Source organism: Pipistrellus kuhlii, unplaced genomic scaffold (assembly GCF_014108245.1).
Source record: "Pipistrellus kuhlii isolate mPipKuh1 unplaced genomic scaffold, mPipKuh1.p scaffold_m20_p_9, whole genome shotgun sequence".
Taxonomy (NCBI): domain Eukaryota; kingdom Metazoa; phylum Chordata; class Mammalia; order Chiroptera; family Vespertilionidae; genus Pipistrellus; species Pipistrellus kuhlii.
Genome location: NW_023425595.1, coordinates 55,957,028 through 55,984,161, shown reverse-complemented (window position 1 = coordinate 55,984,161; position 27,134 = coordinate 55,957,028). Strand labels below are relative to the sequence as shown.

The following is a 27,134-nucleotide window of genomic DNA, read 5'->3' as shown; positions in this document are numbered from 1 at the left end:
TTTCATGTATCTTTTTCACATCACCTGCATATGAAGTTCTATGTTTTTTCCAAGCTGTGCTGTTTGTATGGGATTAAGAAAGGTACGATTTAGTCAAAGGTCTGCCATAGTTTGAAGCTAGAAAAGGCCTTATAAAATTATTCAGATGAGCTTTGTGATTCTAGGCAAGTAAGGTATTATTAACCCCACTATAAACAGTGAGTAACCAAAGTCAAGGGAAGTAAATAATTGGTCATAGCCTGTGGCTAGTTAGCAATGGCAAGGAGGTGAGAATTATGACCTCTTGCTTCCAGTGGCAGAGCCAGTGCCTCTCTGATGAATATTCATTTAGCCCAGGACTCAGTGTTGGAAGAGAGGCTCCTGGTAAAGCAATGGTCAAAACTCATTGTGGATTTCAATTCTACTCATTTGATGTCTATTTTACAAATTTTTTTACGAGGACCTACCATGTATAATACTTGACATCCTGGGTGGTTCATAGGATGTAAACATCCCCAGATAGAAGCAAAGAAATCTAGGATAGTATATGTAATAGGGAGATTCAGGAAAGTAAAATGAAGGGAGAAGATAGTTTCTGTTGGAAAACAACCGATAGTAGACCATTTGGACTGAAGCAACTGGTTAGTTTAACTCCTACCTGCGTCTGCTGCTGACTTGGGCAATACTCTTACACACTTCCAATGTATACTTTAGGTGGCACAGGAGAGTCACTGGTGGCCCTCACTGGTGGAGCTGTTCCATATGCATATAACTGTAACTCACACTGAGTCTCCCCAGGCCTCAGACTGGATTCAACTCAAAGGAAAAACTGCTTTTCTGTAAGGTGTCACAGTCTTTTAATATTTATTAGGAAAACTTAAAGGAAAGTAAAATATTCATAATGATTTTAAGACCCCCCAAAAAATTTTAAGTGGTATTTGACAAAAAAATGATAAAATATGACTATTGTTAAATATCTTAATCACTATAGCTATTCAAGGAGCAAACCCTCATGCACCTATTTTTTTTTAAGTCACTACTTTTCACATAGAAATTATTTTAAGTTTGAGGCAGGGCATCTGCATTTGCATCCTAACCATACCACTTGCAAGTTTTGTAACTTTTCAGCAAGTCATTGAACCTTCCTGAGCTTCTGGCTTCTCGTTGGCAATGTATATATGACAGTAGTGACAGCACCTACTTCCAGGAATCCTTAGTGGTGCTAGTAAGAGGACCTGGCACCTAGTACTTGTTTAAGAAATGTCAGCTAGTGGCAGGTGCTTGGAATTCTGAAATATCTTTGCATCTCTTCCTTGGTAAGATCTTTCTTGTCCTTTGTCCTCTCCCTGTGGACCCCATTTTCCCCCTGCCTTCCCCGCCAAAAAAAAAAAAAAAAGTTTAGAGTACTTGGGAATCCACAGCCCTTACATGTCCTTCTACTGCATTGTTATTGTACTTTAAAGGGAACATGCAGTCCTAGGACTTAGAGCATTCACTGTCACTTAACATTAAATCACCTGAGAATCTTTAAAACAACAACAACAACAACAACAACAAAAAACTACAAATGTCTAGTCCCATCTCAGACGCACTGACTCAGAATTTCTGAAGATGGCACAAGATGGCGTGTTGATGTTATGTGATGGCCCCTGAGAGGTTGAGGTTGCTCATTAGAGGAAACCATGGTGGAGAGCTACGGCTTTGGAGATTGTTCGTCCCATGTCTCCAGCACTTGGCACAGGCTCTGACACATTTTAGCTGTTCAATTACTGTTCGTGATATTGATGATATTAATAACCCAGCATTAGTATATTTCTAATGTTTACAGAAACCTACCCCATATACTAAGGGTTATAGATTTATTAAGAATGCCTTTACCCCAGCCTGGTGACTCAGTTGATTGGAGTGTCATCCCACACACCAAAAAGGTTGCCAGTTCGATTTTTGATCAAAGCACATATCTAGGTTGTGGGTTTCATTCCCAGTCAGGATGCATCCAGGAGGCAACTGATGGCTCTCTCTCTCTCTCTCTCTCTCTCTCTCTCTCTCTCTCTTCCTTTCCTCTCTCTCTAAAATCAATAAACATATATTGGGGTGAGGATTTTTTTTTAAAGATGCCTTTGGTTGCTGAAATAACTTCATAAGAGCATTCAAGGTGACATTGTACTTTTTTCTGACAGAGTAAACATTTTTCTCCCCAGTTGGCTTAGATTCTATTTCTTAATCTCTTGTTTAAAATCGTCCTGAGGCAAATCTGTACTGTTTCATTTAACATTGGCAAGTCACCACAGCCTCTGCACTTGTATAAATGTGCTGATTTAATTGTTTATCATTCCACTGATGCGGAACCACCTGCATGTGTCACAAGCAAAGAAAGTCAGGTTTAATATTTCAGCTGCTAGTTTCAGCTTCTGGAACTTAAAAATACAAGTTTGTGGTTTGTATCCTGATGTATAAAAAAGGGATATGTGAGTAATGAGTGAAAACAGAAAAACTAGATACCTAGTGGTATCATTAGGTATTAAATAAATTGTGAACTTTATAGGATCCATAAAAGGTTACCTGTTATCAGAATGGTAACTGTTAATGATGTTATACAGAAGCAAATATACTTTATTAATATCTATTAAATATCCATTCTTCTGATTTGCCCAGACTGATTAAAAGTGTCATTTTTCTTGATACCAATGAGCAAGATTCTAAGATGACCCTTCATTGTCAAAGGGTCAAACACAGAGTTTTGTAAATCCTATCTAATAAAGAGGTAATATGCAAATTGACCATCATTCCAACATACAAGGTAGCTGCCCCCACATGGTCAAAGATGCCTGCCACCATGTGGACACAAGATGGCCACAACATGATGGCCAGCAGGGAAGGGTAGTTTTGGGCAACTGGGCCAGCAAGGGAGAGCAGTTAGGGGTGACAAGGCCAGCAGGAGAGAGCAGTTAGAGGTGACCATGTTGGCAGGGGAGGGCACTTAGGAGCAACCAGGCCAACAGGGAAGGGCAGTTGGGAGCAACCTGGCCTGCAGGGGAGGTTAGTTAGGGGAAAGGGGTGGGCAGGCCTGCAGGGGAGGGCAGTTGGAGGTGACCAGGCCAGCAGGGGAGAGCAGTTAGGGGTGACCAGGCCAGCAGCAGTTAGGCATAGATCAGGCTGGCAGGGGAGTGGTTAGGGGGGTGATCAGGCTTGTAGGCAGAAGTGGTTAAGGGCAATCAGGCAGGCAGGTGAGTGGTTGGGAGCCAGCAGTCCTGGATTGTGAGAGGGATTTCCCAGATTGGAGAGGGTTTAGGCTTGGCTGAGGGACAGGACCACCCCCCATGCACGAATTTCATGCACTGAGCCTTTGGTTCTATAATGAACAACAACATTGGGTGAAGAACTTATGAATGAGGTAGAAAGAGTTAATATTTAAAATTAAATGTTATGCTTTTCTTCTATTGTTTATTTGAAGGTTGGTAAGAGTGAGTTTTTAGATCTCTTTAAGTAGAGAGTTGAAAATAGGAAGAAAGAGAACAGTAAAATTTTGGGGAGAAGAGGGAGAAAAAGACACAAATAACATTGTCAAGTATTAAAGCCAGAAATTCATCGCATAAGATCAACTTTTTAAAAATTCGCAAAAAATAGATAAGCTCCAACTTGAACTTCTGGCTGAAGATAATATTATAAGTTAATATGTTCAACTATAATTTTTCTTGGGGTAATGGAGAAAAGGTACTATAGATAATTGAAATCTATAGATAACTGTAGTTTCAAAACCCAATTTTTTGCCAATAATTTCAACCATATGCCTTCAACCTCAAAGCCTCTCAAAATTTTTAATATTTTTTTCTCAAGTTCAAATTTCATCTACTTACTCTGCCAATGCTAATATTAACATGGACTTGCAATTAATTAGTAAAAAAATTATAAAAGCTATGCAATTATCCTTTGAATCATTGTATGACAACTGAAGTTTAACTGAAATTATTCTGTGATGGGCTATAAAACACGTAACTTTAAATTTAAGGGCAGTGTTTCTATACTCAAGAGATCATAGTGTGAAACTTGGCATTTCTAAATTAAATGATTGGCCTTAAGCTCTACTAGACTAGGAATTCCTTTAGAATCAATTTGTAGATATGAAAAATATGAAACCTATACTTTTACTTATTCCAGGAGAACTTGATTTTCCAGAATGAGTGTTTAGCATAGAAAAATCCAACATGTATAATAGGAGGAAAAGTGTTTTCACTGTTTGAGTGTTGAATAAAAATATGGAGTTAATTGTTGATTCAGTTCATATTAGTAGTTCTGAACTATAATTATGCTTAAAAAATAGTTTCTACTTTGTATGTGCCAAAATTGATGACTCCCTTTTTTAAAAATCAGTATTTTAATATTGAGTGGATCAAATATATTGATAGTAATTTTAATATTGAGTGGATCAAATATATTGATAGTAATTGATTCCAAATGATGGGATTTGAAATATATAATGTTTACAGATTCTAAATAGATGCTGTAACATTTACAGTTGTAAATCCAGATATAATAACAATTATATTATTTCCCTCTAAAATCTAAAGCACTCAACTCTTTAATTTGCAAACTATTTGCTGGTAAATAGCTGGCATAAGAAACTGAGGAGTAAATAAAATAAATATGCTGTGTACCAAATGTTTTAAATGGTTCTGAGTTCTCTTAAGTCATAATACCTTTTATTTTTAAATTAGTCTTTACAGCTATTTCTGCTGTGTTATGCCTCTGTATGCTAACCAAGAAAATATGAATTTTCAATAGTGATGTATTCTGTGGTAAGAAATTTCAGAGTGCATTAAGATGTGAACACATTTTAGAAACAAGCCGAAGCCACCACAGGTGGAATGTCGTAACTGTGTCTGCCTATCTGAGATCTGTGTAAGAATTTTCAGAAAGCCCTTGGCTGACATTGGTGATGAATCTGATAAGTCAGCTTGAGATATCATTTTTCTATAGCTGTAACTCTGTACATTAAACAAACAGAGGTACTGGGCACATTAAATCAAAATGGGTTTATTTTTCTAAGTTCTCATGTTGAATGGGGGTTAGCTTCATTGAGTTTCATGAATCATGCAGTATGCACCAAATAAAAGCTTTCTTTGTCAACATTGAAGTTGTTTTCCACAAAGTTGATAGAAATAGAGTAAGAGAAAGAATGTTATAGTGGGAAGAGCATGGAATTCCTTGTCATTTAAACTTGACATAAAATTCTAACTCAAATCCTAAGACTACTAGCCTTGAAGAAGTCATTTATAGATTTTGAGCCTCTGTTTTTTTAAGTATCTCTAATTACAACCACTTCACAAAGTGGTGTTAGGATTGGTAACTGCAGAGTACATAACACCTAGTGCACCCTCAATAGATGATAGCTACTATCATTACTTTAGAATACAATGTAAATATTAAAAAAAACATATTTCTGTGAACCCCTCTGCTCTTTTCCCTCCTGCAGAGTATATGAATATTGTCAGATTTAATTATCCACCTAACCAGTACGCTCATTAAACGTTTACAATAGAATCACCAAGTACATATTAAGCTTTTCTATGATACTATTTACCCAGAAACACTCTGGCACCATTTTGGGCTGGATGTTTCCTTTACAAATTTTGTCATTTTATACTGTAAGTACTGTTTATGATCCGTATGTTTTGTAAGTATCTAGATTCCCCACTCATTCAGTTTTCCCGAAAACATGACTAAAACCATACTCCTGTTTATCACGTTGCAAGTGTCTATGAAGACACAGGCATAAAATGTTTGAAGAAAATCTTGGCCCCTCCCATTACCAGTATAGCATGGTATTCCTAGTCAACATTGTCCATCATCATGGGGATCCTAACCTCACTTTCATCATCACAATTATTCCTCCCATCTAGGCTTACGATTCATGTGCAAATTGCTTAGAAAAATCCATTTGGTGGTGGAAAATCGCAAGTAACCTTTAGGGTCTGAGTGGGCAAATGTGCCTTTTCCACTCTTGTTAACAATGAATGCCCGCGTTTTCTGTGAAACATCTGGGAACCCTCCCCCCCCCCCCCCCCCCCTCGGCATCTTTTTTCTCACCACCCACATGGACTTGAGAAGAAAGCACACACTTCCTAGGGCACTCTCCATTCTGACACAGCTGGTGCGGGGAGAGCTGGCTCGTTAAGTGTCTTTCCTTACAGAGGACTATGCTAAGGCCCATAAAATGAAGCTGAATACACAATCATTGCCTTCTGACATTTAGATCAAGGTGGACATGACCTTCTTTTTCTTTGTGATCACCAGATGCAGAATCTCAGCTGTTGGGGTGATTCCATTCTTATCCTGACCTCATGGATCTGTTTTATCCATTTCAACAATAATGCGGGGTATACCTACTGAGAGCAGAGTTTTGAACCTATGCTTCTAACAGTCTTAACGCACTCAATCTGACTAAATTCCTTAACAGGAGAGTGTTCTTAGTCTCATTTTACTTGTAAAATAAACAAATTCAGAAACGTTCTGTGACAGCTATAAAGTGTAAAGAACCATGACATCAATCATGGTTACTTGGCTGCAGGTCCCATGCTGTGGGAAACTCAATGGCTTTTAAAGTTCAGAGACTAGTCATCTTCCAGTAAATAAAAGAAAGAGGGACATTTAAAATCTCCCTGGTTCTTTTCATCTCCTGACATGTTTTCTCACTTTTCTTTTCTTAGATGTGCTTTATACATCCCCCCTAGTTCATGAGTTCCTAGAGTTCAGAGAATTACCTCTGATGGTGTGAGCTGCTTTCATGCCCAATTCAATGCCTTGCAGATATTCATGCATGCATCCATTCATCTTCAGCATATATTTGTCAACTGCCAGTGACTTTAGACAAGTCACTTAACTTCTGCATCTCAGTTTCCACTATCAAATAGGTTTAGTTATGAGAATTCACTGATACTGGGGTTTGTGAACGCAATCCACACAGTGCCAGACACATAGTAGGTACTCAGTAAATTTCCATTCACTCATTGCTTAACAATGTTTTTAAACCCTGAAAATTAGGAATCATCTGATTGGAAACTTTTTAATGTGACTTAGGTTGATTTCTATAAATACAAGTGGTAAATGTTCCCATTTAGAAATTAAACCAGTAAATGAAGACATGGATTTAATATTTTAAGTTTAAAATATTTTGATGTTCCCTCACTGAAAATTATAAGATAGTTGTTCATTCCAGATTTACTTACACTTCTAAATTGGGGTTGAAATGTGAAAAGAGTTTTCACAATTATGTGTAGATTTATAGAAAATTACCATGCTGTTGTAATGTCCATAGAAATGATGAATTCTCCTGGGGAATTTATGAACCTTGAAAAAGGCTGAGATCCTCTGGTTGCTTCACATGAAAATACTGCAATTATGGATATATTCCCTTTACTTCTCACCCTCACCCCAAGCACCATAAATGTAGTGTTGTAACATCGAAGTCAAAATGTGAGCATTTTACATGACAGATTGTGACATCAATTTCCACTTGGCAAAGGACAAATTCCTGAGCAGTTTGAGATATGTGTGAGGGACCAGCCTTCTTGATGCCATCCTCTACCCTGTGCAGCACTGCTTCTACATTCTTGGGGCAATCATCTTCATGCATCATAATTATGGAACCCCAGTTTCTCGAGTCTAACCTAACACAATCATTAGTTTGATTTTTTCAGATAGTAATTGTTAAGTATCTATTCCTTGCAAAGAAAATCTGCATTGTTTAATAGGGCTATATATGGCTGAGACTTTCTTGAAAAAAATATATATATCATTGCCCAAGGATATGTATTTCTTTTATTACTGATTTTTAGACAGAAAGAGAAACATTGATATGAGAGAGGAATATCAATCAGTTACCTTTATATAAGCCCCAACAGTGGAGTGAACCCATGACCTAGGAATGTGCCCTGACCAGGAATCAAGCTGGAATCTTTTGGTGTATGGTATGACACTCCAACTAACTGAGCCACCTGACCAGGGCTCTCTAATATTGGTTTTAATTTTCTAGGTTGTCATTAAGAGTAAGATAGATATTTAAAAAAGAAAATCAGAAACAATTGTCCAGGGGTGCTTAATGACTTCAGTTATTTTTTATTGATTTAAATTGATTATTTCAGATATTCAAAAATGACCCATGTGTGTAGACTCAAATATTTTGTGTTTCCTTCATCAGTACCCTGCTTCCAGTTGAAACCAAATAGTTTTAGAAGAGGTGGACTTAAATGACCTACATTTGGTCCTTTCAGTGGGGGCAGAGCACTAAGAGAGATGGTATGAAAAGACAATTAACTCCTTGCTTCCTGGAACCTAATGGTTTAGTGGAAGAGAAGCATCTAAATAAAGGAAATGATTAAACAAAATGAAAATCATGGATAGACAAAAGTCCCTGCAGTTCAGGTGGAAAAGATGAAATGAATTATATTGCTTGCTAAAGATCAGATGCAGGGCAGTGCCAATCAGCACACCTAGAAAGCTGCGTCATTTGGTCACTGAGCATCCTCTAGAGCACATGTGTCAAACACAAGGCCCGCGGGCCAAATCCGTCCCGCCCGGCCTTGCAATGTAGCCCGCACCGCGCTGTCATCACTGCACTCCGCTGCGTTTCCATCACAATGACAGTTTATGACTGTTCAGTAAACCATTCGGCCCGCGATTTAGGCTGGATTTTAGATTTTGGCCCCTTCTCTGATTGAGTTCGACACCCCTACTCTAGAGCAAAGGTTCTCAACCTTTCTGAATAACCATAAAATTATTTCTGTTGCTACTTCATAACTGTAATTTTGCTACTGTTATGAATCATAATGTAAATATCTGTGTTCTCCGATGGTCTTAGGTGGCCCTGCTAGTGACACACAGGTTGAGAACCACTGCTGTACAGCCTAAGACCATCGGAAAACACAGATATTTACATTATGATTCATTAACAGTAGCAAAATTACAGTTATTAAGAAGCAACAGAAATAATTTTATGGTTGGGGGTCAATACAACATGAGGACCTGTATTAAAGCATCGTGGCATTAGGAAGGTTGGGAACCACTACTCTAAAGGGAAGGCTCCAGCATGGCTTATGGGAGCTGCTCTTAGCATCCTCCTTGAAATCTTCAGACGGAGGCTCATACATGCAAGAGGCATGAAAAAAACCTGGATTCAAACCCTGGCTCTATCACTGACAGTGTGACTATGGACAACTTTTTGTTCTTAACCTTTCAAAAGCTCAATTCCCTCAACTCTAAAAATAAGGGCAATAATGGCATGGAATCCATAGTGTACTTGGGGATTTCGTGCAATCACACATGTGCAGAACTTTTCATGTTACCTGGGTACTTAGGCGTATAGATGGTCGGAATCAAAAACAGCAGGCTGATTCTTCGTTCTTCCACACCTGAACCCTCATGGATTAGACACTGAACAAAGGTGTGCCTTCTCCAATATATCATTGCTTTACACATTCCCTCCCCAACACTCAGAGCCCAGAACTCTTATCACAGCCCAAGGAGCTTCCGTAACTGGACGATGCTTTCAGAGCAGGGCTTCAGGTGGAAGGGTGCTCCTACTGCGTTGTGCAGGGCCCCACATTGGATTAACATGTCCAGGGGAAGCCCTTGAAGTCAGTGAAATCTTTCAGCCCTTCCAACATATTGTCAGTGCACAGCCTCAATGATGAGATAGAATCGTTGATTGCTTGCCTCTTGCATGCCCCAAACTAGGGATCAAACCCACAACCCCAGCATGTACCCTAACTAGGAATCGAATCTCCTGGTTCATAGGTCGATGCCCAACCACTGAGCTATGCTGGGTGGGCACAGCCCCACATCTTAACTGACATTGAAGAGCCAAGCAAAGGCAAGAAGACCCAAATTCAAAAGGACAGCAAAAGAGGAATTATAATATATGTACACCTGGGTGAACTAGGCAAGTTGCCTGAAAGTAATGGGCCTTTGAATTATAATCTGAACACCCTCGCTGCCCTATACTGGTCCGCCATGGAGACTGAAGCAGGGAAGCAAAGGGCAGCCCTTCTCTCTGGATTTGTACCTCTTGGCCTCCTTGCCTCCCAGCAGGCTCACACCATAGCCCCCTTCCCGAGGAAGTACCTACCACTGGAGGTGTTAATTACTGCTCAGCCCCTGGTCTGGCTCTCTGCTCTGCCGCACTGCTAATCAGTCTTCCTTGACTGGAAACTCAATATCTCCTGCAGAGAGTCTGCAATCTTGCTTTGAAGTTATTTGCATCCAGTCAGAAGAACGCTTTGGTTCTAGTTCTAAATTGAGCACCTTGGTGGTTTCCATCCCCTCATGAGCAGGGCAGCTGGACTCTACAGCACTCACACTGGGCTTCAGCTCTTACTCACATTAGGGAGTTGATGATTAACACTGACAGCACGGTAAACCTCTTCCTGGTGGACAAGAAATGGAAGTAACCAGTGCAGCCAGTAAACTTATAGAATGAGCAGAATTATGTTTTAAAGCAAGTAAGACATACATTCCTTATTCTGCTTTGAAGAGGGCACTTTTGGGTTCAGCTACATCTCTATAGGGAAAGCACTGTAATTTGTCTTGGAAACATTCTAGAGATAAGGAGGAAGCATTCAGCACCCCTGTCCTAGCACAGCAGCCTACAGAAAAGCTAGATACAGCGGGAAGTGGAGGTGTCCTTCCTTCAGCTATCGGGTTCCATCATTCTCCCATGCTGCTTGCTGTGACAGTAGAGAGCAATAGGGAAAAGGGTTTCCATTCCACTTTTCCCACTTACTATTCACTTTGTGTAAGTAACACCCACCTCTAAAGGGTGGGGAGAAAGGAAACGGAGTCATTTGTGTAAGGTGCCTAGCAGAGGGCTGAACTACAGGGAGACTCAGTATTGAACAGAGAGACTCAGAGGACTGAACTACAGAGACTCAGTACCTATCCCTTCCTTCCTTCCCGCACATCACTCTTATTGCTAATTGCACCTCTTTCCTCTGCAATGCTAGATTTAAAAAAATAAATAAAATGCTTCCATTATCCCAAGCAGCAGAGTTGGCCCTCTGCATCAGCCCTGTCCACAGGCGCAGAAAAGCCCAGGCCAGCTTCAGCATTTATATCAGGATGACACTTGTAATGGATGATTGCTGCACTTCTTAATCCATTTATGTAATCCTTCCTGCTTTGCTGGCAGTTATTTACAGGGCCTTAGCAGCAATAAAATGGTTCCTTTCCCAAGACAGAGTTCATTCAATTTAAACCTGGATTGATTGTAGCTAAACTTATGATGACTTTACAAAGGAACTAAATAAAAACAGCAATAAATTATGCATAGTAATTATTTAGCATGTATTCGTCCCCCACGTGTCCTGGGCTCAGCATAATAAAGTTGGGGGAAAACCCGTGTCCTTGAGAATCAAGCATAGTTACACATATAAAAGGCACTCAGGGCAGGGCACCAATTCAATTCCCATTGAATTCTTTATTCCGGGGATCATGTGGCCATCTGGCCAGTCTTTCAGCTGACTTTCTGGGGTTAAGTGCTTTCACCCATTAGTGCCTTCTTTTGGTTTCCTTCAGATGCAGTCTACTGACAGCATCCTTAGTCTTTAACCTCTCCCCCGAAAAATACTCTTTACCGCTCCTCAAGCAATTTTGGTTTAAGACTAAGACTCCCTGAGGCCAGAGTGCAGGTCAGCCTGATGATACCTAATTGACATTGGAGGGATCCCTCCTGTGGTGGCCTCTGTGGTGACAAGGGACTTGCACTAGAAAATGATCTGGAACTCAGGCAGACAAGGGACTTTCTCCTGAGGGCATGGTCCTGTATGTGCTCAACAGTCAAGGAGTTGCATGTCAAGTGGATAGATGACTGGATGGATTCTGAGACCACTAGTTAAAATGTAATCTATATAGCATAATAAGACAAAGGTAATTCCTATACATCTTTATGACTAAAATGTGAAAATGTAAGATGATGTTCTTCATTCATAGAAAACCCCGTAACCATATCCCTGACAGCCAAAAGAAAGAAATAGAGAAGGAAGGCATGATTTTTTTTTCCTTTTCATTTTTGACCATTTGACTCTAAAAAGAAAATATGCAGGAAAAGTAAAAATTAATCAAAATGCACAATAATATATAGTTTTGAGTACCGTGCACACTAGAGTCAATGTTTCAAATATTGCTGTGAAATAGGTAGTTATACTATTTATATTTTATAGATGGGGAAGCAGAGGTTCAGAGCAGTTAAGGGACTTTCAGACTAGAAGGAGGCATAGACATGATGAGAAGGGAGCTGTAGCTTTCCTGCAGAGCCTAAGACATAACCACTAAGCATACTGCCATCCAGGATCCAATGCACAAATGTGGATCAGATTCACAAGCCCCCAAATGCCATTTTCTTTTACCTTTGAGTTGAAATAAACTAAAACCTTTCCTTTCTCACATTTACTTGTAAAATTTCATTACTGGTTAAATATATTAGAGTGATTGTCTCTGATATAATTCAAATTATTTTTAAGTAATAGCTTACAGTCAGGATTTATTTAGAATAAAGAATAATTTTTTAAGATAAAGGTAATTATTTAAAATTGCTGGCCATTTGCTTATTTTAACATTAGAAAAAAAATTTTTTTTCATTACAAAATGTACAAGAAAATTTGAACCGTTATATAGATTTAGCCAAATTTTTTAGGGTTTTTTGTTTTTCTTTGTTGTTGTTGATGATAACTATTTTTTTGAAGGGCACGGAGGATCAATAGAAAAATGAGACATTTCACCTGTGATATTTGGAGTATAATTGAGATCCCAAAGACTTCCCGGAAACACATGCTGCGTGTGTTGCTCACCGCCGTGCACTTGCTCACACAGCGTGTGTTTCTTACAGTGGACCTGGACAGGCTCAACGAGGATGTCAAGCGGTACAGCTGCACTCCCAGGAACTACTCAGTGAACCTACGAGAGGAGCTGAGGCTGACCAACGTGGTCTTCTTCCCGCGCTGCCTCCTGGTGCAGCGCTGCGGGGGGAACTGCGGCTGCGGCACTGCTAATTGGAAGTCCTGCAAGTGTGCGTCAGGGAAAACGGTGAAAAAGTACCACGAGGTACGTCATGTTCCCACGTCTCTTTTGAAGCGCCGCATTTAGCAGTTTGGCTGCAAAAGGCATGTAATTCACTGGGAGCTAGAAGATAGGACCATTGCATACAGTTGGTCAGTTCCTCTATGCAAAAGGGCACCGGGCCAGGGGGATGACTGGGACCTAAACTTGTGCTAAATTTGTCAAGCTAAGTGCCCTGGGGAGTATCTAAGTTCATTCGGAAAACGGGACTTCTTTTCTGATCCTCATAGTATACCACCTGGGTTGACAGAGTAAGTGGATAAGCAAATGTATGGTGAAGTAATTTTAGAACTTATTTGGCTTCCTTTATAGAAATATGATGTTATTTGTTTAAAGGATCTGATTCAAAATGCAGGTCCTTTTAAGAAAAAGCTAAGAGCCAAACTTTAATTCAAACAAGTAATTAAAAATTAAGCAAAGATAGTAAATGATTTGTCAGAAAATACACATCTCCAAAGACAGGACCATTGGATAATCCTGTAATTATAAAATAATTTCTCTTTTAGAAATGCTAATTTTTTTCCTAAATACTACTGAGTGCTACCTAGGGAATCTGCTCTGAAATTATGCAACAATAAATAAAATAAATAAGAAAAACAAAAATTTAAGGAGAGAACTGTGACCTTTAATCATAATTATATCAACAATCTCTCAATTATATCTCAATTATATCTAAATACTTAATATTTAGAATGTGCCAAATATTATTATAAAGAATCATTAACTCACTTAGTATTTTCTCAGCACCACTGCAGAGGGGATTGGGGTTGGGAATAGACTGAGGCCTAAGAGGATCCGTTAGTCGGTCAATGCGACATGGTTGGTGAGTCACAGAGCCAGGACCTGCACTCTGATCGCTGCTCCTGGGTCTATGTTCTTGTTCCTAGTAACGCTGTGCTGTCTCTTTAAGACAGCATTTTGTTGAGCATTAAAGAGTACCACGGGGGAATCAGAGCTGCTCCTGACCCTGACTGTGGGAGCGCATGTGAGTCACTAACGTGTAGAGACTCAGTTTTCACACATGTGAAATGGGACTAAGGAAGTATATCAGAGAAGCTCTTACAGAGCAGTCCTGGGGATCAAATAACGTATTGCCTATGAAAGGTGTTTCTCAAGATGTGACACATAAAACAGAAACATGTTTTAAAATATAAACTAAAATGCGGGGCAAACGTTATTGTTAGGAATCATTGTTAGAGTCGCTTTTTTATCAGTATCTGCCAAAACAAAACAAAACAAACAAAAAAACAGACAGTGCTCCCTAAATGAAGTCTCCAGCTTTGTAAAAGTGTTTGGCTATCCTGATAACAGTAAAACAATAATGTTAGGTTCTGCGATAACCCTGGAGCCAAATGAAAATGGATGTGTCATAAGCAGCCTTTTCCACTTGGGAAATGCAGGAAGCTGCGGCCCATGGCCATGCTTACCTTCGGCAGAGGAAACACACGCTTCAGATCTACATGGCACATACCCTCTTAGTCACAAGAATTTCTTACTCCACCCACACAGTTTTCAAAGGAAAAAGAAAAAGAAAAAAAGCCCTCTTAGCCAGAGAATGCTGTCATCGGTGCGCATTGTGTTTTATTTTTGTGTGACCCGATGAACTCTAGATTGGACCGTGTTCTGGAGTTCCAGAGCCTGAATCTCACAATGTTTTGCTGGAACCTAAAGGTGAACGCAGAATGCAACAACCAGGTTAGAGGTGCAGTAATCCTGGAAGTGACAGGCTGTCCACCTAGTCATAGCTGTGAGGAGAAACATGCCAGTCCAGCCTCTGATGTATTGGGCAGTGCTTTATTTTCATCTCCGCTCTCTGCTCAGTTCCAAGTTACAGCTGGATTTTTTAAACCCTTCATTGCGGAAATGGCAGTTCCAAATACACACTTAAAAGGACTCTCGCCTTCCAGACAGGGTCCTTTCCTTATCTTGTCCCTGTACACAATCACTACTACCTGCAAATGCCTGTAAACAATTAATATCTGAAGAGGAAGACCTTGATGTCTTTGTTCAGTCACACAAACAGGTCGGCAATGTTGCCGTCTTTTGAAACTGCTGTCTACAGCATCTCTGAAGCACGTGTCACAGCATTTTCGCTTGTAGGAGCCTGCAGAGCAATACACACAGTCAGCCGGCCAAGTGCTGGACAAAGGGACCAGACAGCAGCATCACGCAGTCAGTACCTGCCCACCTGGAGCTAACAGGCCTGGTCTGTGTCCCTCCTCTTCCCCCCCTACTCCTAAAATGCCCTTGAAGCATGTCACAGTGATCACTCTGCCGAGTGCCCCAAGGGAGGGCAGCAGGCTCGTTCCACTTGCAGAGATGGGGGTTGCTTGAGCGGGGCTCATTGGGGAAAACCCTCACCCTGTACCCTGTTACCTCTGGGTCTGTATTCTTAGCTCAGAGACGGGAAAGCCCAGGTTCCTCAGCTCCTGGTTATACCTGATGAGATGTGAAATGAGTTTCGGCGAGAGAGGAGCACCCCTACAGGTGACTGGACACACCGCATAGGCAGGCCTGTGGCTCTCCACAAACACTTCCATGCTCAGCGTTTAAGGCATAAAATGGAGACATTTTAAAGCTCTCCGTGGAGCTAATATCATTGCTCTGTTCGAAGGCTGTGCCGTTTCTCCCGCAGTGGGGTTAGCCTTCTTCACAGTGCAGTACGAGCTTAGCATCTTTTTATTTTCTGTTCTCAAAGGTTGTAGGTATCCTGTTAAAGTCTTTTTTTTCCTTTTTCCTGACAACCTTTCTATGCCTCTTGGAATAAATAAGATATTAAAAATACGTTAGATGGTGATTTTTAAATGGGGAAAGGTCCAAAAAACATACTGTGTAGATAGAGGGAAGAAAAAAAATATATATATATATGTGTGTGTGTGTGATATTATATATATATATATATATATATATATATATATATATATATATATATACCAATTCTCATCTTCCCTTGATAATGTGTAATAAAGGAATAGGATGTTCCCTAGAAATACGGTGAGCTTTTTCACTAACATTTACTGTTTTTCATCATCTGGTCTCCTATGACCATTCAGTCAACAGCTAAAATGGTAGGAAGCCGCAGAGAGAGAGAGAGAGAGAGATAAAAATTAATTTCTCTGTCCTTTCTCCCATGTTTTTGTCACAAAGCTGATATAATCCTATACTACTAGAATTTCTAGTTTCATATCTAGGAATTCTACTGTTTCATATCTATGCTGTCTAAAATAGTACTCTCTAGCAACATGTAGTTACAAATCTATGTCACACATATAAGAAATGGAAATTTTCATTTTATTTACCTTAACATTAATGTAAATAACTACACCTGGCTAATAGCAACCACATTGAACACACAAGCCTGTTTCTGACACATTTACAACATCTAGAATTATTCTTGTCTCTGCACAGAATTAAAAATAACTTTGCAGGATTCTTTTAATTTTAATGTAGAATTTTATAATGAAAATTGCTTCATATTACAGTTTATAAGAGTTAGAAATACAGGCAGATACTTATATATAAATCAGAGGATTAATTAAAGGCAATAAAATCTTGTGCTAAAAGAATAGTACTTTCAGTTTTTATATGCTTTAAGTATTTTATATTGAAAAATTTTTAGTTAAAATTATAAATTAAGACCAAGAAGACCAAAAAATATATATTTTTTCAGAGTTTCTACTCTATTTTTTTTTTCCTGTAACTATCATTTCTAAAGCTTATGCAGACTTACCCTTGTTCTTTCTTTCTTTTTCTTCCTCCCTCTTTACTGAAGCCATAGGACAGCTCTTTTCAGGCTGGTTCTGTTTTCCTCTGAGAGCCAGGGCAGTATATGTGAATGGTTCCAGCTTTACCTCATGGAGGACCACCGCCTCCAGGGCCCGAAGTTTCCTCACTTACAACCTATTGTACAATGTTGAGTCCCAGACAGACCTGAAGTTACCAGCTATCTGTTCAGTTACAGTCTTTATTAGCCCCAAAATCTCATCTTACTGAACTTTTGTATGGAATATAAACACATTGGTGGTTGAAGTGCTAGGTAAATGCAAAAGAACAAAGATATAATCTGGAACAGTCCATGTTGTTAACTCATTCATCAGAAATCACACCTGAGCTACTTAGCTCCTGGGGCTACTGAGGGAATGAAAGCATCTCAAGACTATAAAGCACAAAACTGATGTGAGTGGGATTTTCTGAGCCTGTTCCGGCTTCCTCAGTTCTGACAGCCCTGATCACTCACCGGGTGAGTGAATGGACTCCCCTGAAGGGCTAAAGAAAGGGCTCATTCTTTCCCTTCCAGATCTAGCTTCACTTCACGCTTCCTGCCAGAGATTAGCCAACCTGTCTTAGGGCCTAATGCTCCTCAGGTAGACAAGACCCATCTGTGTCATGAATGATTCTCAGTGCTATTGCTATCCTCTGAAATCTGGCACCCAGCTAGGCTTTCATCATGTTTTCTGCAATGGGTCAGCTGAACATGTAGCCACGGATTCTCTAAAATCATTTGACTATTAATTAACTACTCTCATGTTTATAGATTATAATCTATAAGCATGAGAGCAGTCAAAATGGAATATGAAAAAATGTACATACAGTTAAGATTTTAGGGACTGGTAGTTGATTTTTCTGAAATCTAAATGACCACAAGCAAAAATACTTTGTGTTTTATATTGATTTTAGAGAGGAAGGAAGAAGAGAGAGAGAGAGAGAAACAACAGTGATGAGAGAGAATCATTGATTAGCTGCCACCTGCATGCCCTCTACTGGGGGTCGAGCTCACAACCCAAGCATGTATCCAGATCAGAATTGAACCTTGACCTTTGGTTCATAGGTCAATGCTTAACCACTGAGCTCATTTGCCTACTTAGTTTTATAAAGGTAGGGACTGCACTTAAGTATACCCCCTAGTAACCACAGAGTGTTGAGAGAAAACTTCTGTTAGAAGTAAATGTCCACTGATATAAAGTTTGCATTTTCAAAATTCATGAGAGTTTCATAGTCTCCCGGCCTTTGGTTACCTTCAAACTTGACTTGTTAACAAAACGTTGCTGAACTTTTCATCATTCGTGTCTTTTTTGTTGAATGCTCTGTCTTGTGACTTGGAATCAGTTCTTCTATTGCAAGGCTGCCTCTGTTGCAACTCTTGCTGCAAGCTGAGCATTTACCCAAGTAGAAAAGAATGCAATCCCTTCTCAAAGTATTTTTGCTTGTGGTCACTTAGATTTCAGAAAAAAATTGACTACCAGCCCCTAAAATCTTAACTGTATGCACATTTTTTCATATAATCTATAAGCATGAGAGCAGTCAAAATGGAAGCAAAAATAAGAAGTGTTTTCTTCGTATCTTAAGAAACTGCATGTGTACTGAGCATTGCCTGCTTCAGAAGTTAGGGAGAATCTTAAATGAACTCTTAATGATTCAGGTTTAGACATTGCGTTTACCCTGAAATGTGTACTTGTGTTCCTATGTCAGCCATTCATTTGAGAACTGTTACAAGGCCTGAACAACCTTTGTAAAATATATATTCCCAATAAACAAGAAGGCAACTCAGCAGATAGCTTTTCTGCCTGGTATTGTTTTATTAGTGTAATAGCTGTATGGCAATGATTCACTGAGAGGTTTATTGGCACTGAAGTTAAATATCTTCTGTGATACGGTCATTTGCAAACTGAGCGCTTTTGGCTTTGTGTGGTGTTAAGAAAGCTCCCAACTTGCGCCGACCTTCTCCATTTAGTAAAAGTCAACTTTCCCTGGCAGCACCTGCGTTCCCAGGTGGCGGAGAGGAGCAGAGAGTTCCACTTTCACCCACATTTCTCCATGGCCGAATGCTCCTCGGTGAATTTTCGCTTCAGCCTGTGTGCTTGCAGCTGTGACTCACAGTTCGGAATATAGGAAATCATTGTGTGATGGTTCCTATTAGCAAGGGTCCAGCAGTGGCTGTGATTAATTCAATGGTTCCTTCCCTTCAACGGTGACCAGATAACCCATAACCAGCCAGCTTGCTATCTCAGATAAAGGCTCTTCGTTTTTCTTTTAACTTTCCACCGTCTCTCAGATCCGCTCTGCCCTCTTTCTCCTTGCAAGGCTGTGTACCTGAACTTAAGACTATTCCAGGGCCTGAAAGCTTTGAACATCGGTCCTGTGATCAGTCAGCAAAGCAGTCCAATTTCCACTTTGTTCAAACAGTGCTTTCCTGTCTTGTCTGGGAAAGTGTCTGCCAATTCATTTTTCTCTTCTTATCAGCAAAACACATATACGCTTGTGCTCACATTGCTTAATACGAGACACAGGGAAAACCCCCTCACAGTCAGGAGGCAAATTAGGAACACTGCCCAGCTTCTGCTCTCAGCTCAAATGAGAAAGCAAATGGAATGAGAAAGCAAATCAATGGTGCTAATTTTACAGGCACCCCTCATCGCAACTTAGAAGGCTTTCATAGCTGCCTTCTTTACACAGAGAATGTTTAACGTGTGCTCATCTTCTTGTAAATCATGTTCCTCCCCTGTATCTGCCAGCCCCCAAATCTGGTTCACATTGCAGCCATTCTTGGACAACAGCTAGTTTGTATTGAGAAATTCTTGGCAAAGCTGTGCTCTCCAGCCTCTAACCCCTTCTTAGGCACTCTGACCAAATCTGTCCTGGGCAGGGCTGCTGAACACCCCAGAAGGTGGTTAATCTATTCTTCAACCATTGCTTCTTTTGCTTATTTTTTCATAGAGAATCGGCTTTTGTGTTCTATAGTTAGCCAACAGGAGAGAATGCGGGAGCAGTGGGCAAATGTCAATGTAGCTCTGCTCTTGGTACTTTATAATGTGTAAGGGATTAAAAGGGGTCCAAAGCAGGGGTCACTTTTTGGACCTCTTCTTTATTTCCTGGCTTGTTTTGTCCCCTGTGTTTGCTGGAAGTAGAATAGAGGAGAGCTGGGGAGGCAGTAAAAAGGAAGAATCCTGCACTTCCACTCCCTCCTGCATGGCGGGCATCTCCCACCACCTTCACCCAGGAGATTTCTTTAGCAGCTACCATTTTTCCAGCATGCTGCCAAGTTATACAAAGTTTTAATTTTATGGATAAGGTCATGAGTCAAATTCTGGTTCTACTAATGACTAGTTCTGTGACTTTGGGCAAGTAACTTAATCTCCCTCTTTTCTCATCTATGAACAAAGTGGGTAAAGTACTTAATAATATCTAATGGAATAAAGTCCAAATAATTTACATTCACATGGCACAGGTGTATCTGGTCTACCCGAGGAGTCACAAAAGGAAATGGTAGGCACATTGGAGAGGCACTGGGTCAGAGTGTTCCAGGAGCCTGGAGGAAAAAGCCTGGCTCCCAGGTCCGAGTCCCCAGAGGGCCTTAGCCTTCTTTAAAGTGCCCATTCTGAAATCTATAAAATGGAAATAAGGATGCCTCCTTAAGTATGAGACGTGGTTTGAAATAGTGCATCTGTGCAAATTCTTTGAAAAATGTAAAATGCCACATAATTGTATGGTACTTTGACAGACTTCAGAGTCTAAGAGAAAAATAGAACAAAATCAAACGTGAAGACTAACTGCTAACCAGAATCTAAGAGCATAAACAAGAAAAGCAATTAAACTGACCATATAGTATATATAAGAACAAGCATATAATTTTCCAAGTATTATATATGTGATGTAAAGACTAGTGTTTCACTTCAATGAAGGCATAACAGGAAAGGAGAGCTAGCTTCTATTGACACTTACTAATTAAAAATATATATATTTAAATGTATTCATTAAAAAATTGGTTATACTTTATTAATTTAAGAAATGCTATATTGCTATACAAATATTGATGTGCAAAAATTTTAGTGATTTAAATTATAAAAGGTATTACATATTAACATATATGTGAGAACATAAACATATTTTTATTTATTTACTAGAGGCCTAGTACACAATATTCATGCACAAAGGGTGAGAGTCCTCAGAAAGTGTCCGACTGACTGCTTAGGCCCCTGCACTCATCAGCTGTGCTCCCCCTGTGGGAATGCACTGACCACTAAGGGACAGCAACCTGCACTGAATGTCATAGCAATGGGTTGTTCCACCATTTGGTCAATTTGCATATTACCCTTTTATTATATAGAATAATTAGCCCTAATGATCTTCATTAGGAAAAATTGTTTTACATCAGTAAAAAAATTAGCAGTACCAGCTTTTATGTTCATGACTTTATTCATCGTGCTATCTACAGAAATAGCAATATGCTCAGTATTTTTATTTATCCATAACATATGATTTGACAGAAGAATTGTCATGACAATATTTGGGACAGCACCTGAGACAAAGCAGGCCCTTAGAAAGCTGTCAATAATTCCATGCTAGGACACCTGATATCATCTTGGTTCTGCAGGTAGGTGATTCAGGAGGCACTGTGATCAGTTGAGCCCTTCACTTTAAGGAGTTGATAATTGTAAAAATAATTACATGTGTGAGTTCTCAAAGGGTTAAGGACCAGCTGTTACAAAGAGAATAAGTGGCATCTCTTGCATTGTACTCTAAGGGCTTTCTAACAGGGAATGTGTTTGTTGTCCTAGGTATTAAAGTTTGATCCTGGCCATTTCAGGAGGAGGGGTAGATCGAAGAACATGGCTCTCATTGACATCCAGTTGGATCACCATGAGCGGTGTGACTGTATCTGCAGCTCCAGGCCACCTCGATAAGAGAATCTGCATGTGCACTAAGCATGAAAGATCCTTTTGTTTAAGGGGGTGACACAGGTGACCCCTTTCCTACCAGCAGCCGAACTTACTGCTAGCCTGCAAAGCAATGAATACAAGTGGTTGTTGAGTTTCAGCCTCGCTTTGTTAGTTGTCATGGCAAGCAGAAAGGTATATCATCAACCTCCATATGCAGAATATAGAATTGCATTTAATAATAGTGTCTGAAGATGTATCCATGTCTACATGTAAATGGCCAAATGGTTTATGCAGAGCTTACGTAAGGGTGAGTCATTTAGCTCCTTAAAATCTTTTGACAAAATAAGGAACATAGTAAATACATGAAACATGTCTTTGCAATATTTGGGAATGTTAATTTATTTTTAAATTCTGAGTCACAAAACAATTTTTCATCTTGCTCTTTTAAAGAAAGCACCTTATATATTAAAAACCAAAAGATGAGTTTTTCTTATATATACATCTTACCTATTAAAAAAAAAAAAAGGAAAATATGGTTTCTGGGGAAAAGGCACAAACCAAACCATGTTTTTTTCATGAGATAAACTACATACTTACCTATGGAGACAGTAATTACCTGTCTCCAAAAGCATGCCATGATAAGACAGGCGCTTTGGGAATTAAGTCATTAAGTCTCCTTTTGGTGCATCTTGCTGAAGCATGCAAATTTATTTAACACCAGGCTCAAAGAATTGTCTCAGAAGGTTTATTATCGTAATCCTACAAGATGCAATTTATAAGCTGTAGTGCAAATTTTAATTGTTTCTTTCCAGAAACCCTTCTGCAGAAGTAACTTCTCTGCAGAATGGCCTCGGGACTGTGCATGAGCCTTTCAGAATAATGTTCATTGAAAGATTTTGGTAGTTGGAAGTCAAAAAATTCAGCATTGAAATATTCCCCTTACTGGAAATCTGATGGAATACTTGATAGGACCCATATTTAATAATGAATTCAAACTCTTCAAACTATGCTAATTGATTTTATGTATATTGCTTTTGTATTCCTATCTCTTCCATATACAGACATGGATTTACAATGGCATTTTCTATTTGGGAAGCCGTCATGGATTGCTTACAGCCTAAAAGCTTTTGTGTATTAAAACAACCCAAAGTTATTTATATAAACCCCTAATCATGTACACACTCCCCATCTCTGAAGTCCTGTTTCTGAACCAAGTGAAATCCGAACTGGGGTCTCTAGTTCTTTTTCAAATCTACGGGGCTTATTCTGAGAAGCCACTCTGCACATTGTGGGACAAGACGTTGGCCCAGTTCCACCACTAGGAAACCGTCTCTGCATCAGTGGTTATCACTGCTATGCAGAGCAATTTTTTCTCTCTGGCTCCTTACTGTCTATTTGAAGGGAGACTGACTCCAGGAGTAGGAAGTGATTCATCATTCTCTGAAGCAAGACTCTTAAGAAAGCAACCCTGAAATCAAGATAGCTTAGGGGCACCTCAGAGAGAACTATGTTTTTCTTGCTGCCTTGAACGAAGAAAGGAGAGCCACTTTTTTCCCTGAGTCCAGGACCCTACTGACTAGACCCTATCTGAGTGAGGGGTATATGACAGGTGCTTGTGAAGTCCCCGTGTCAAATGTGTGACCACATCTATTTAGCATGTTAAGCATCATGCCCTCAGGACCAAATCCTCAGCTGTCCTTAGCTCATTTCTTCTCAGCTCTTTAAAAAGAAAGGCCAATGCTTTTTGAAAACACACCTTCAGCATGTGCCCAGGGGAATGAGTGGGAAGATGAAATGGAGATTGGTCTCTTGTCCAAAATCCTAGCATGCAATCAGCAACAGCTGAGACAGACATCCCTCTTCCCCTTTGTGACCATTTGCAAGTTTCCTATGAAACTGGCGGGTTCCTGTACCAACACCGAAATGCATTATGGCACGCTCTCTTGTTCTGCTTACATCATGTCTGTAAGTAGGAAAAATGAGAGTGTTTTACCCAATTTTCAATAAACCTTCCAGGCCTGGAGCCAGTGATAGCCCTACCTGCGCTTCTTATCTGTTCGATAAAATGTGAGCAGGCAGATCCACTCACTTTTCCTTTTTCTTTCCTCGGTGTTTTATTACAGCGTCTCCCTTGGTTATCTGTTGCCTATTGTATTTCCAATAAATCTGTTTCATTGCCATCAAAGGCATAAAACACTCACCATACAAAGTGCATTTCAAAACCCTAATAAATGCACCTGAAATAATGCCTTTCACTCAATACGTTCTTAGAGGACAAAACATTTCCAAAAGTAGGATCCTTGTTTTTGTCATATTGGTAACATGAAGCTTCCCACCCCCCCCCAACCCCCCTGCATAGCAAATAGCAAATGTAATATACCTCTTATCTTCCTGAAAAAATAAATGTTGCTTTTGAACAAAAGGGCTCCATTATTTAGTATGCACTGCGGCTTCAAAGCTGTACCACGTTGAACGCTTGCTTTTACAAATGCGTGCACCTGTGTGGAGTGGGGCGCCTGATTGCTGAAGAATCGGTTTTACAATGCTGAAGGAGCACAAACCTTGTTCCCTGACCGCAGGATTCTACTCTACCCTTGTCCTGACGCCAGGCAATGAGGTGGGACTCTGGCTTTGTTGTTCTCTTACTGCAGTTGTTGCTTCTTTGTCTGAATGTGTGTTTCCCCTGTGGCCTTTTAATGAAATGTAACCTCCTCTGACATTGCTCACTGAGGGGAGTTCACAGCTCATCTCTTCCTCCAGGACCTGAAAGCAGTCACATCACAGGCCCATTTCCCCATTGTCCACTCTCACACCTCTCCCAATCTAGATGGATGGACAGCCCAGGTGCTGGGTCAGTGGTGTCAGCTCAGGGAGACCAGTTCGGGGGCTACAGTTCTATAGACTTTGGTTTATCATTTGGGTTGGAGGCCATATACAGAGAGCAGTTCTCACTGCAAAATGTCTGCTTTGCTTGTAGCTGAGTCCACCATCTGGCTATCTGAGACAGGACAGCAGCTGCACAGCGTGGGGTGAAACTACCACTTTGTTTAGTTTGGGGGAAAGAAGTAGAAACATATGTATTATGTGGCAAGAACTAAGTTTATCATAGAAATACCCATGAACATGTGAGGGAGGGGCAGGGAAAGAATCAAATAATGCTGTCCATAGTAGTTAACTCAGATAACTTTTTATGTGTAAAAAATATACCAGCCAAATATAAACAACATTTTAGTGCAAATACAAATTTTATTTCATTTCCTAAAACATGCATGTGTCCAGTTTTACTCCAAGAATAACTCAACAGATGTTTAAACTGTTCATGTACTCCTAGGGTCCTCTAGTCAGGCACCAAATTAAAATGCATAGCCTGGTATTCATGCCTCAACTCCTAGGAAATACGATTTTGTTTATTGACAGCTCTGGCCAGATATGCTGGGAGAGAGGATATTTATAATTCACTGCTTTTATTGACATTCACTTAAATTCTGTTGTTTTGAAAGATCAAGTTAAAGACTACACAGGCCTTCAAAACTTAACATAACATCCGGGGAAATCTCCCAAATATACTTAGACAGCAACAATGGATAAGCAACTAACCACTTAATTTAAGACTTTATATTTGCTGTTTATATTATAGTCCTGAATTTGCCCGTTAATTTGTATCTTAAAAAAAAAAGATTTTCTTTCTTTAGAGCTCTCTCAAAATTCATTATCAGATCACATTAAAATGGAGTGAAGCTGAGTCCATAATCAAGGTTAATGTATATACCCAGTGAGCAAGTTATGAGCCAAGAAATATTCATTTTCTAATAAACCATTTGACTTTCTAATTATTTTAAACTGTTGGATATCGTTTGCCAGTCTTAGTGGCCAAGAACCAACTGTTAAGATAATTCTTGGATTCAATTTTACATAATGCTTATAAAGCAAATTTTCTTTCAAGAACTAAAGTCTGGGTCATATTATCTAACACATATTTTGGTTGAGGACATATTATAAATTCACTCTCTTCTAACATCTTCTAGCCTATCTTCTTCCCCCTGTTACTTCCACATTTCTCCTCTTCCTCACTAAGCCCTAGCCACCATCGATTGGATCCATGTCCACTTTAAAAAGGCACCAGTGGTCATTTAAGATCAGGAGATTAAAGGTACTTTCTCAAGTGAGCAAGTAATAGGGCCAACTATTAAGAAATCACTGCTTTTTGAGAGTTGAATACATAAGTGAATGTCTTCCAATATTTTCCATTTTAGTACAAACTTTGCAATATGGTGCTAGATATTTATTGACTTCCATTAAAGGATATTTTAACTACATTCAATATGGGGAAAAGTGATTAATTTAAATATTTCAATTAGTCATTCAACAACAGAATATATTAAAGAACACCACCAGGAACACTTTGGGGTTCAAAAGCCAAGGTCACGACAGAGGATGAAACTGGAGAAAGATGTTGTAGGTGGAATAATCAAAAAGAACAAAGATTCTCCAGCAAATCTATATATAAAGTGAATATAAGGACTTCCAATAATAGGGACGTAGAAAATTTCTGATTACAGAGAATCTCATGTGGATGGCTAGCAAAGAGTTTTGCCTTTCACATGTAGGAAAGGAAGCCATGAGGCTTTCTAAGCAAGTATAAGGAAGAGGCCTTGGGTACAGTGACAAGTCTGCCACTTGCTGTACCTACTGTTTCTTCATTTAAAAATCAGAAGGGTAAGATGTTCGATAAGTTCTTTTCAACAGAACACTTCTGCAATGTTGGGGAAATGACAGTCTACAGGAAATGATGGTGGTAGGGGTATGAATTAGGAAGCTCCTCAAAGTTCTAGGGAATGAGATAAGGACAGAAGTGAGACCTCAGGAAATGAGACAGGAAGGATATAGGCCCCAAGTGTTTGGGCAGACTGTACATTGCTTATCTAGGAGGTGCTATTTAAATGGACTGAGACTGCAAGAAAGGTTAACAGGAGGATTCAAAGGTCTCAATGATTGTATGGGAGGTCAGTGCAGGTTTGTGAGCTGTCCTGGAAGAAAGAGTCACATGAGTTGGAATTTTGAAAGAGCATATGTTCCTCAGAAAACTAAGGAGGTGGGAATAAGAGGCTACTTTTGAGAGAAGAGATCATGTATCTCAGAAGAACCAAAGCTTTAATGGTGAGTGGGAGTCATCTTTTGAGAAGATGAAAAACAAAAACTGAAGGTCATTCATAACCACAACTAAAAGGGCCAAAAGAAGAATTCACAAAGCTCACATACAATAAAACAAGCATGTTTCCTGCTCTTGTCAAATTAGAAAATGAAGGTTAGATATTAGACACATAATTTATGATATTTAAGAAAAGCAAAAGCATAACGTGGGATGACATTAAAAGGTAAACTTTAAGTCAG

At 39.6% G+C, this 27,134-nt stretch overlaps 1 protein-coding gene across 2 annotated transcripts in view; it reads left to right on the top strand.

The window, feature by feature from the left end:
- Positions 1-24,073, top strand: part of PDGFD (platelet derived growth factor D) — a 203,705-nt gene extending 179,632 nt beyond the window's left edge. For both annotated transcript variants that reach the window (XM_036427207.2, XM_036427206.2), the window contains exons 6-7: positions 12,857-13,071; positions 21,642-24,073. In XM_036427207.2, coding sequence (XP_036283100.1) covers positions 12,857-13,071; positions 21,642-21,767 — 341 coding nt within the window. In that variant the 3' untranslated portion in view covers positions 21,768-24,073. The remainder of the gene's footprint in view (positions 1-12,856; positions 13,072-21,641) is intronic.
- The last annotated feature ends 3,061 nt before the right edge of the window (positions 24,074-27,134 follow it).